A 12,483-nucleotide genomic window follows, 5' to 3' on the forward strand; every position below is an offset into this window, starting at 1 on the left:
ATGTGGTTAGCTGTGGTGTTTTGGTCCAAACTCGACTGCCACTCAGGAAAAGCTACCAAGCCCAGATATTTCTGAAAATCAGGCACCCAGTGAAGTCCAAGGTGGTGTAACCTGTGTGAACCCACTTCAGTTGCTTATGTGGAATATTCTGTAAAATACAAACTTCAGCTAAAATCACACATTTTCTTCCCATTTCTGTGAGTGAGAGTCCTAGAATCTGCAAGGATCAACTAAGTTTGTACCACTCAGTGTTCCCACTCCATTGCACCTGCCCCTTCCTCCGCTGTAACTGCAACCTGTCAAAGTTTGAACCGTATAAAGTCAATGTGATATCCACGGCGTCTGAACATAATTTTGGTTCGTTCCTATGACATGTGTTAGGTCCACCCACAATTACGTAGGGCAGTGTTTCAATTGGGAGAAACGTTGGAATGCAGGGTGGTAAGATTTTGGCTAGTGAACCAGTTTTCTGTTACATAAATATGGTAAAAAAAATGCTGTCTTTGATCCATTCTGTAATGTTCACAGGGCTTCCTGGGTAAGATAATGTGTTGATCTACACAAGTAATGCTGCACTGACTTTCCTGCATGTCTGTCTTTCAGAAATGTCCAGGTGTTGTTGAGCCATTTTAGTGATGTCTCTGGGCACGTTCTTTTAGCAACTAGACCTGCTGCTTGTGCCCTTTAGCCTAGTAACATTTTATTCTTCTTCGTTTTATTATTTTAGAATCAGCCACATTCATGGTGGTGTTCTACTTTCTTTATCTAGTTGTCCTTTCGCCTAGGAAAACATTACATTTCTTAGCATGATATTCTTTCACTCTGTGCCTTACTCAAGGCTGCAGCGTGATAGGATTGTCGGCACAAGTGGTACACTGTGTCTCTAACATTCACAGAAACACACATATTTTTACCTGGGGACATTTTCTCAGAACATCAGTTGTTTTATTATAAAAGCATTTCCCTGTCCCATGCACGTTAGCGGGAGGTTCCTGCCAGATGACCATGACAGCATCCTGTCTGACTTCGTTACAGCTGCTTACTGAGACAACTGTTTCCCTAGCCCATATGGGGATGTTATCTTTATAGGTAACAGGCTTCTTCACTAGTGTCCTACTGAGGTATGGGGGGTGATGTCTTCCCCGGGGGAATCCTGAAGGGTGGTTTAGGGCTTATCCTGCTGTGCTCTAACATATCTTAGGTAGGAATCACATATATTGTGCATAGTGACAGTATGGTTGGACTTTTCCTGTTTCCCTTTCCTTGTCACCATTTTGCTTTTAATATGTTTCATCATTCTAATTATTGCATTACATGTTATTTTATCAAAGACGCAGCTGGTTCAATAAATCTTACTGAACCATTTCCTGCCTTTGTTTGTCTTTGCATGTGTAAGACTAATTAGAGAAAAGGATGAGATTTGATCCACCACGATTTCCCTAAGAAATCATAATGTTGTGCGCTCGGTTGCCACAAATTGTCCCTGCTCTTGGGCAGAGATGAGGCGCTGCAAGCTGGCTGCAAACGGATTAGGCTGACAGTTGTGACATGGTGTGGGATTCTGCTTAGTTCCCCACAATTCAGGTGATGCTGCTGCCCAAATCCAGCAGCCTCATTGGTCCTATAAAAAGCCAGCGTAAAACAGGGTTATTAGGATTGCCTGGTTACCCGATTTACTAGAGCCTTAATATTTCTATCTTTCACCATGGTAAATGAACAGAAGTTGGGATTTACCTCCACTCTGCTGGTCCATATGTCGAAACTAGACTCAACAGAATCAGAATTTTCTCTCACTTAGCATGTGGATGTTCTAGGCCCCAGAGGGGACGGAAAGACTGATCAGGCTTTAGGGGCAGGTTAATACCAGGGCAGGGCAGTTTACAGTCCGCACCTCTAGGAGCTGATTGGGATAAATTCTCCAATCTCCACCTGCCCACCCTGGGAAGGGAGGCAGATAGACGTGGGGCTTTTGAGATTGGGGCCATAACCCAGTGTGGGCTGTCGTTCTGTCCCTCAGGAAGGAGGGCGTGGTTCCCTGCTGAACTAGAGCCTTAACATTTCAATCTTTCACCATGGTAAATGAACAGAAGTTGGGATTTACCTCCACTCTGCTGGACCATAAGTCAAAACTACTCAACAGAATCTGAATTTCCTCTCACTTAGCATGTGGATGTTCTAGGTCCCAAAGGAGACCGAAAAACTGATCGGGCTTTAGGGGAAGGTTAATGCCAGGGCAGGGCAGTGTACATACAGTCAGCACCTCTAGGAGCCGATTGGGGTAAATCCTCCAATCTCCACCTGCCCGCCCTGGGAAGTGAGGCACATAGACTTGGGACTTTAGGGATTGGGGCCATAACCCAGTGTGGGCTGTCGTTTAGTCCCTCAGGGTGGAGGGTGTATGTTCATTAAACACATAGAACCAAGGCACCATGTAAACCAAATTTTTTAAAAAGTGGCGTGGGAGTCCATCTGTAACCCCAGCGTTCCAAAGCTCTCTGCTTTCTTTACAAGGGCCTGTTGATAGTTGGACCTCTTTTTTTCGTCAGTCAGAACACGATTATTAAGAGCTGTTATGTCATCCACTTTAATGCTCATATTTATCCTAGCCTCTAGTGAAAGGTGAAGTGGCTGATGCTGTTATGTATTCATGTGATGTTGTCCTTTGTGATGGAACTGGGATTGGGTTTGGAGAGAGCTTAATTGGATCTGTTTTAAGCTGTAGCTGTCAGGGTCTATTTTATTATTATTACATGGTCAGCTGTTTTCTCTCCATAGCTCCACGTGGTGTGTAATTAATATATATATATATGTTCGATGGCGTGTAGCTGCAGATACACATGCTGTGCACATCCCGCCATCTGGTGTTGGGCTCGGAGTGTTACAAGTTGTTTTTCTTTGAAGAAGTCTTTTCGAGTCACGAGATCGAGGGACTCCTCCCATTTCGGCTCCATTGCGCATGGGCGTCGACTCCATCTTAGATTGTTTTTTTTCCGCCATCGGGTTCGGATGTGTTCCTTTTCGCTCCGGGTTTCGGTTCGGAAAGTTAGTTAATATCGGAAAAATCGTCGGTATTGTTTGCGTTCGGTATTGGGTTAGTTATAACAGATCGACACCGACTTTTGAAGAGCTCCGGTGGCCCTTCGGGGTTTTTTCGATCCCCCGTCGGGGCCTGGTCGGCCCGGCCACGTGTCTCTTCAAGGCTGATGGAACGGACCCCATTCCGCTTCTGTCCAAAATGCCATAACAAGTATCCATATACAGATCAGCATCTGGTCTGTAACTTGTGTTTGTCGCCAGAACACAAGGAAGATACTTGTGAAGCCTGTCGAGCGTTTCGGTCCAGGAAGACACTAAGAGACCGAAGAGCAAGAAGACTGCAAATGGCATCGGTGCCGACAGGACAAGGGCGTTTCAAGGAGGAAGAAGAAACCTTCTCCATCCAGGAATCGGATTCGGAAGAGATCGATCCCGAAGAGACGCCGAAAACCGTGAGTAAGACGTTGAAACATAAAACTCACGAGAAGACCACAAAAGCCCAGGGGACGCCACCGCCAACAGGCCATGGCTGAACCCGAAAAATAGGTGACCGATCATTGGCACCGAAAAAGGGCACGCTGGTGTCGAAGTCATCCGACTCCGGTCAAGATACCGCCACACAGCAATCTCGGGCCCGAGATAGCGGCTCCGAGCAAGTTCGGCACCTAGAAAGCGGCACCTAAATGAGTCGGCACCGAGAGACAACGACGCCGAAAGTAAAAAAGGTTTAGTCGGAGCCGAAAAAAGTAGCCGAAAAGGTTTCGATACCGAAACATCCGGCCTCGGAACCGAAATCAAGTTCCTACTCAGAGGAACAAGGCCTGTCCTCACAAATGAAAATACATAGATTTGGACAGGAATTGGAGACAATGGAGCCAGACTACACCCAAAGAAAGCTCCACATCCAAAAAGAAACGGGAAAGATCAGCACTCTCCCTCCTATTAGGATGAAAAGCAAACTTGCCTTCCAGGAGAAAGACAAGCAGCCACAGGCAAAGGTGGCTAAACAAGTAAGCCCGCCACCGTCTCCACAATACTCGCCGCAAACATCACCGGTAGCCACTCCACCTATGATGCAATCCCCAACTCATACAGGGATGAGTCAAGATGACCCTGACGCATGAGACCTTTATGATGCGCCAGTGTCAGATAATAGTCCTGACTGTTACCCAACTAGACCGTCGCCACCAGAAGATAGTACAGCCTACGCACAGGTGGTGTCGAGGGCAGTGGCATTTCACAATGTCAGCCTGCATGCAGAGCCCATTGAAGACGACTTTCTATTTAATACACCGTCGTTTCACACACAGCCAGTACCAGAGTCTTCCCATGCTTCCCGGAATGCTAAAACATTCCAAACAAGTGTTTGAGGAGCCTGTAAAAGGAAGGGCCATTACTCCAAGAGTGGAGAAAAAATATAAACCGCCACCAACAGACCCCATGCACATCACACAACAGCTAACACCGGACTCAGTTGTAGTAGGGGCAGCTCGCAAGAGAGCGAACTCACATACTTCAGGAGATGCACCACCTCCAGATAAAGAAAGTCGAAAATTCGACGCAGCAGGCAAAAGAGTGGTGGGACAGGCAGCAAACCAGTGGCGTATTGCAAACTCACAGGCTTTGTTGGCCAGATACGATAGGGCTCATTGGGACGAAATGCAACACTTTATAGAACATTTGCCCAAGGAGTTCCAGAAGAGAGCACAGCAAGTAGTAGAAGGACAGAGTATCTCCAACAATCAGATACGGTCAGCAATGGATGCAGCAGACACAGCTGCTAGAACTGTCAACACAGCAGTGACAATAAGGAGACGTGCATGGCTGCGTACATCAGGATTTAAACCAGAAATACAGCAAGCTGTGCTGAATATGCCATTTAACGGACAGCAGTTGTTTGGGCCGGAGGTGGACACTGCTATTGAAAAACTTAAGAAAGACACTGATACGGCCAAAGCCATGGGCGCACTCTACTCCCCACAGAGCAGAGGCACATTTCGAAAAACACAGTTTTGAGGGCAAAGCACAGAACCCACGACCTCACAAACAAGGCCCACTTATCAGAGCCAATATCTGCGAGGAAGTTTTCGGGGACAATATAGAGGGGGACAGTTCCAAAAAAGTAGAGGGAAGTTCCAAAGCCCCAAAACTCCTCAAAACAAGCAGTGACTTCCAAGTCACACATCCCCAACACATAACACCTGTGGGGGGGAGACTAAGCACATTTTACGAACATTGGGAGGAGATAACAACAGACACTTGGGTACTGGCAATTATCCAGCATGGTTATTGCATAGAATTTCTCAAATTCCCTCCAAATGTCCCACCGAAAACACACAATATGTCAAAACAACATATAGATCTTCTAGGACTAGAGGTTCAGGCATTGCTACAGAAAGAAGCAATAGAATTAGTACCAAACCAACAGAAAGGAACAGGAGTTTACTCTCTGTACTTTCTCATACCCAAAAAAGACAAGAGTCTGAGACCTATATTAGATCTCAGAACATTAAATACCTACATCAAATCAGATCACTTTCACATGGTGACATTACAGGACTTAATCCCACTGCTCAAACAACAAGACTACATGTCAACACTAGACCTAAAGGATGCATATTTCCATATACCGATACATCCTTCACACAGAAAGTACTTAAGGTTTGTATTCCAAGGGGTACATTACCAATTCAAGGTGTTGCCATTCGGAATAACAACTGCGCCAAGAGTTTTTACAAAGTGCCTGGCAGTCGTAGCTGCACATATCAGAAGGCAGCAAATACATGTGTTCCCGTACCTAGACGATTGGCTAATCAAAACCAACACGCTAGAACGGTGTTCACAACACACAAAGTATGTCATAGAAACCCTCCACAAACTAGGTTTCTCAATCAACTACACAAAGTCACACCTTCTGCCGTGTCAAACACAGCAATACTTAGGGGCGACAATCAACACAGCAAAAGGGATTGCCACTCCAAGTCCACAAAGGGTTCAGGCATTTCACAGTGTAATACAGGCCATGTATCCAAAACAAAAAATACAAGTCAAAATGGTGATGAAACTTCTAGGCATGATGTCCTCATGCATAGCCATTGTCCCAAACTCAAGGTTGCACATGCAGCCCTTACAACAGTGCCTAGCATCACAATGGTCCCAGGCACAGGGTCAACTTCTAGATCTGGTGTTGATAGACCGCCAAACATACACCTCGCTTCAATGGTGGAACAGTATAAATTTAAACCAAGGGCGGCCTTTCCAAGACCCAGTGCCACAATATGTAATAACAACAGATGCCTCCATGATAGGGTGGGGAGCACACCTCAATCAACACAGCATCCAAGGACAATGGGACACTCAGCAAAAACAGTTTCACATAAATCACTTAGAACTATTGGCAGTATTTCTAGCGCTAAAAGCATTTCAACCCATAATAAGCCACAAACACATTCTTGTCAAAACAGACAACATGACAACGATGTATTACCTAAACAAACAGGGAGGGACACACTCAACACAGTTGTGTCTTCTGGCACAAAGAATATGGCATTGGGCGATTCACAACCACATTCGCCTAATAGCACAATTTATTCCAGGAATTCAGAATCAGTTAGCAGACAATCTCTCTCGGGATCACCAACAGATCCACAAATGGGAGATTCACCCCTAAATATTGAACACTTACTTCCAGAGTTGGGGAACACCACAAATAGATCTATTTGCAACAAAGGAAAATGCAAAATGCCAAAACTTCGCATCCAGGTACCCACAACATCAGTCTCAGGGCAATGTGTTATGGATGAGTTGGTCAGGGATATTTGCTTACGCTTTTCCCCCTCTCCCACTCCTTCCATATCTAGTAAACAAGTTGAGTCAAAACAAACTCAAACTCATACTAATAGCGCCAACATGGGCAAGACAACCTTGGTACACAACACTACTAGACCTCTCAGTAGTGCCTCATGTCAAACTACCAAACAGACCAGATCTGTTAACGCAACACAAACAGATCAGACACTCAAATCCAGCATCGCTGAATCTAGCAATTTGGCTCCTGAAGTCCTAGAGTTCGGACACTTAGACCTTACACAGGAATGTATGGAGGTCCTAAAACAAGCCAGACAACCTACCACTAGACATTGCTATGCAAATAAGTGGAAAAGATTTGTTTATTACTGCCATAATAATCAAATTCGCATCTGCCAGAGACATCGTAAAATACTTACATTTGCAAAAGTCAAAGCTAGCTTTTTCTTCCATTAAGATACATCTTACCACAATTTCAGCTTACCTGCAAATTACGCACTCAACTTCACTATTTAGGATACCAGTCATAAAAGCGTTAATGGAAGGCCTAAAGAGAATTATACCACCAAGAACACACCAGTTCCTTCATGGAACCTCAACATTGTCTTAACACGACTCATGGGTCCACCTTTTGAGCCCATGCACTCTTGTGAAATGCAATACTTAACATGGAAAGTTGCATTCTTAATTGCCATCACATCTCTGAGAAGAGTAAGTGAGATTCAAGCATTTACCATACAAGAACCATTTATTCAAATACACAAGCATAAAGTAGTTCTACGGACAAATCCTAAATTCTTACCAAAAGTCATATCACCGTTCCACTTGAATCAAACAGTAGAATTACCAGTGTTCTTCCCACAGCCAGATTCTGTAGCTGAAAGAGCACTACATACATTAGACATCAAAAGAGCGTTAATGTACTACATTGACAGAACAAAACTAATTCGAAAAACAAAACAATTATTTATTGCTTTCCAAAAACCTCCTACAGGAAATCCAATTTCTAAACAAGGCATTGCTAGAAGGATAGTTAAGTGCATTCAAACCTGTTATCTTAAAGCAAAAAGAGTGCCTATTACACCAAAGTGTGCCTATTACACCAAAGGCACACTCAACTAGAAAGAAAGGTGCTACCATGGCCTTTCTAGGAAATATTCCAATGACCGAAATATGTAAGGCAGCTACATGGTCTACGCCTCATACATTTACCAAACACTACTGTGTGGATGTGTTAACGGCACAACAAGCCACAGTAGGTCAAGCAGTACTACGAACATTGTTTCAAACAACTTCAACTCCTACAGGCTGAACCACCGCTTTTGGGGAGATAACTGCTTACTAGTCTATGCACAGCATGTGTATCTGCAGCTACACATGCCATCGAACGGAAAATGTCACTTACCCAGTGTACATCTGTTCGTGGCATTAGTCGCTGCAGATTCACATGCGCCCACCCACCTCCCCGGGAGCCTGTAGCCGTTTAGAAGTTGATCTTGAACATTTGTAAATTTGTAAATATATTACTTTAAACTACATTATGTACATACGTATTCACTCCATTGCATGGGCACTATCACTAGCATACACAACTCCTACCTCACCCTCTGCGGGGAAAACAGTCTAAGATGGAGTCGACGCCCATGCGCAATGGAGCCGAAATGGGAGGAGTCCCTTGATCTCGTGACTCGAAAAGACTTCTTCAAAGAAAAACGACTTGTAACACTCCGAGCCCAACACCAGATGGCGGGATGTGCACAGCATGTGAATCTGCAGTGACTAATGCCACAAACAGATATAGAGAGAGAGAGCGCGATTGAGAGAACTTTAATTTTGAGACTTTACTTCAGCAAAGAAAAAGGTTTCTTGAACAGGACCAATAAAACAGGTCTCCCACTCAGTATATAGTGGAGCTTGTGGCCTCCACTCCCCTGGACGGCCACCACCTGCCATAGAGTTCCCCTCCTGCCTGCTTCTTTATGCCTTCACAGTATCTGCAGTTACAGTGGATGCACTGGAAAACAGCTACCAGGCAGGCTGCCTGGTAAAAGTTATATCGCCCTCTGACTTATTGTCAACAAAAAAATTACATAAACCCGATTGAATGCCACTTGCAAGCTCTAGCCTACTACCATTTATCAAACTTTTGTTTATTTACTGAAAAGACAACTCCTCTGCAAAGTGCTGTGTGAATACCCTGTTAATGATTTTGTAGTTTATATAAATGTGTTATGGTCCCACAGGTGGAGTTTCCAGAAGCTCGAATATATGAAGAGACACTGAACATTTTGCTGTACGAAGCATTGGATGGCCCAGGTCCCGATAATGCACTGCTGGAAGCAACGGGTGGTGCTGCTGGACGTTCAAATCACCTAGATGAGGACGAAGAGCGTGATCGGATTGAACGTGTACGGAGGATTCATATCAAGCGTCCAGATGACAGAGCTCATCTCCATCAGTGAGAGGTCGACATATACTCCACAGCACATAGTACAAGGAAGCCACATTATTACAAATGACAGTGCCTGCCATGGGCCACAATGTGACTATTATTTAAGGTCTGTGAAGTTTGCACCATCCTTTGGATTCAAACCAGGGTCATTGTACATTTATTTTTCTACAAGAAGTCCTGTGATTACACTTAGAAAAACACTGTATCACTTTTTTACTACACATAATAGTGCACCATTTATTTTCCAGTCCATCTGGAACACACCGTCCTGAGCATTTTCAGTATTCTACAAAATGTTGATGTACTGTACTGTCTTTTTCAATGTTCTATAAATTCTGGTGATTTTAAAATCACTTGCTCTTCCTACGGTTAGTGGAGCAAGGGGTAGACAAATATGTGTATGTACTGTCTTTGTCTATGATGTAGACGAACGTTCAGAAATGTATTTCTATATTTTTTTTTTTCTCTTATGAATAAGATTCATGAAATGTTACTTTTTGGTATCATGTTTAAGAATCCAGCTGTAACAATCTTTGTAATGGTTCTTGTAATACATACACAACCATAAATGAGCGGTTGTTAAACTCTCCAGTGTTTTTTCATTGTAAGCGTGACTGAATACTGTAAACTTTATCCGAATCAATGACTTAGAATGTGCTTTTTTTGTTGGTCATCAATGTTTTTTCATCTTAGGTTTTTTGAATAAATACAGATTAAAAAGCTCTTGTGGATCCTATGCACATGTCACTTAACAACAATATAACTTTAGCAATCTGAAATACAACACATCTTTATCAATGTAGTTGGAAAGTTATATATTTCTTTTTTGTTGTGCTGCTCAAAGACAGGTTATAAATATAGTGCGTAGTTTAAACCTCCAGTTCTCGAAATGAAGGCTGCATAATTTAAAAATGTTTGATTTATATAGCACTTCGTACACCTTACAAATCCACAAAGAACTTTGATTTGCATTGGATTCCTGAAACCTTTTCAAGAGCAGGACTGATAGGATTTTCTATGCAATATGGGGTTTATCGATCACAGTAGTTGCATGAAGTTCACTTCAGGTACGGAGCTGTGCAGCAGCATTAGTTGTTGCTGAGTGTGAGAATAGATGCAGTCATGCACAGCTTCCATTTTTAGATCTCTGCTTCAGATAACTTTTGCTATCTGTTTCCTAGACCTATTGATTTGTATGCACACAGAGTGAAGTTTGGGTTAGGCCATTGCTCAATACTGTATGGCGGTGTTCTCTGTCTCCTAGGTTTGATGGCTTTACTCCGTTTTCTTCTGTTTGTCCCACCTAGGAGCAGCATTCCAATTAGATGAATTGTATCCTTGCACTGCATACTTGTTGGGGGCAGGGGGTCTGTGAGGGGCAGGCAAAGGGTGGATGCGCAGGCAGGGAGGTGTGGGGGGTGCTAGGGAGGCTCTTTTTATTGTTTAGTATTCAGCACTCATTGGCAGTGCACGTTTCCCTGCTCAATCTCCTTGTTTGTCATGTGCGCTGGGTTCTTTCAGTCATCCCTACCCCTTCCTCCCCGCAGTCAGTACTCCTGCTGTGCCTCCTACAGTGCATCCCTAATGCTCATCATTCCTTAATATCTCTGACATCTGTTCAAGCCCTCCCTCCCATGCCCATTGCTTCTACCTCATCACTCACCTACCATATCACAAATTTTCTTTCCTCCTTCCTGTTAAAAAAATTATATATACATAGCTTTATCTGTTCCTTTAGGGCTGCTAATATTACACACCAGGCCAGCCGTTTGTGTGGGGGCAAGTGGGTAACCTGTTCCCCCTCTTACCCAAAACCTTGGTGTTTTGCGCCTGCCCAAATGTCGAGCAATCAATGCAGTCCTAACATGAAAGCATACTTCTTTGTCACTCATTTTGACTCATACCATTTAAACTCTTTTCCTGAGTTGAAATCACTTAAAACATTGTACTTGTAGCATGTGTCGGCCGCAGGAGCTGTGCACGCTCCTGACATCTACTGTTGGACTCTGACTCTTCTACTTGTTTTTCTCAAAGAACTCTTTTGTTAATGTGTGATGTTGAGACTTCACCTCTTTGAGTAAGTGTGCATGGTCAGCAGCTCCATTTCTTTTCAGGTTCAGATGGGTAGTACTGGACCTCCATGCGATGTCTGTGCCCTTGAATATTGCTGTGAAACAGACAGAGTCGTTCCTACACATCAATACTTGCTTACTCTTCGCGCTCAACTTAATTGATCATCAAGTTTTCCCTACTGATTTTCACATCTTCATTTACCAAGGTTGCCCATTGTGTGTGTCCCTTCCCCTACATCGCCAAGAATGCAACTCCAGGTGATGGACGAGAAGTAGAGAATATTCCAAAAGTGCCCACAGTCTGGGGGCAAAGTACGTCTATTCAGACCAACATGACATCTGTAACCTCTTTCTGTCACCGAAGTACAACAAAAAGGATTGCACAGCCTGCAACCTGTTCAACAACACAAAGACCCTTCACTCCCTATGCAATTGACATCTAACACAATAAAGAGATGGCAGCAGAGGCTGAATTCTCAGTGGAGAAAGAATTGGTTGCCACTAGCGGAGAGGAGGAAGAAGTGGACCACAAAGTATACGCCATCTTGTGCACTCCACACTATGCCACTTTCGACATCTCTGATCGTCCTCAAGAGGAGAATAGAGGTGAACCATCACCTCCAACCATAGAACTGCGTGAGGAGCCCACACCTGCAGGATCTGGCCCCAAGAAGAACACCACTCTGAGGGTTATGAGTATGCAGTCACCAGACCCTTGCATACTTGAAACCCATAACCCCACCACCTCCTTGATGCACCACAGCCCATTGGCTCTAAAAAGCACAAAGACCATGCCTCGAAGCTGAGACAGGACAATAACTGTATTGATTCCAATCGCCCTCCAGGCCCTAGGGGCAAACGTGGGGTAGACAAACAGCCCTCAAAGCCTCAACAGCTATCGGTGCCAGTGAAGCCATCAACCCCTTTGCACCCCTTGACAGTGTTGAAACGATACTCACCAAGCACCCCTTTGTGCCAGAAAAGCGATCGGAGCCGAGCAGGCGCACGCTGTTGAATCCACAAAAGCCATCAACATAGAAGATAACATCGAAAGTCTACACTCTACAGGAACATCAGTCAAAAAAGACCCACAAGGACAAGCCACCGGCAAAAGAG

At 44.1% G+C, this 12,483-nt stretch overlaps 1 protein-coding gene across 3 annotated transcripts in view; it reads left to right on the forward strand.

The window, feature by feature from the left end:
• Positions 1 to 10,018, forward strand: part of KCTD10 (potassium channel tetramerization domain containing 10) — a 92,107-nt gene extending 82,089 nt beyond the window's left edge. For 2 of the 3 annotated variants that reach the window (XM_069214753.1, XM_069214751.1), the window contains exon 7: positions 9,087 to 10,018. In XM_069214753.1, coding sequence (XP_069070854.1) covers positions 9,087 to 9,305 — 219 coding nt within the window. In that variant the 3' untranslated portion in view covers positions 9,306 to 10,018. The remainder of the gene's footprint in view (positions 1 to 9,086) is intronic. The other variant, XM_069214752.1, reaches the window with a different exon arrangement.
• The last annotated feature ends 2,465 nt before the right edge of the window (positions 10,019 to 12,483 follow it).

The sequence above is a fragment of the Pleurodeles waltl genome, chromosome 11 (genome assembly GCF_031143425.1).
Source record: "Pleurodeles waltl isolate 20211129_DDA chromosome 11, aPleWal1.hap1.20221129, whole genome shotgun sequence".
In the NCBI taxonomy this organism is placed as follows: domain Eukaryota; kingdom Metazoa; phylum Chordata; class Amphibia; order Caudata; family Salamandridae; genus Pleurodeles; species Pleurodeles waltl.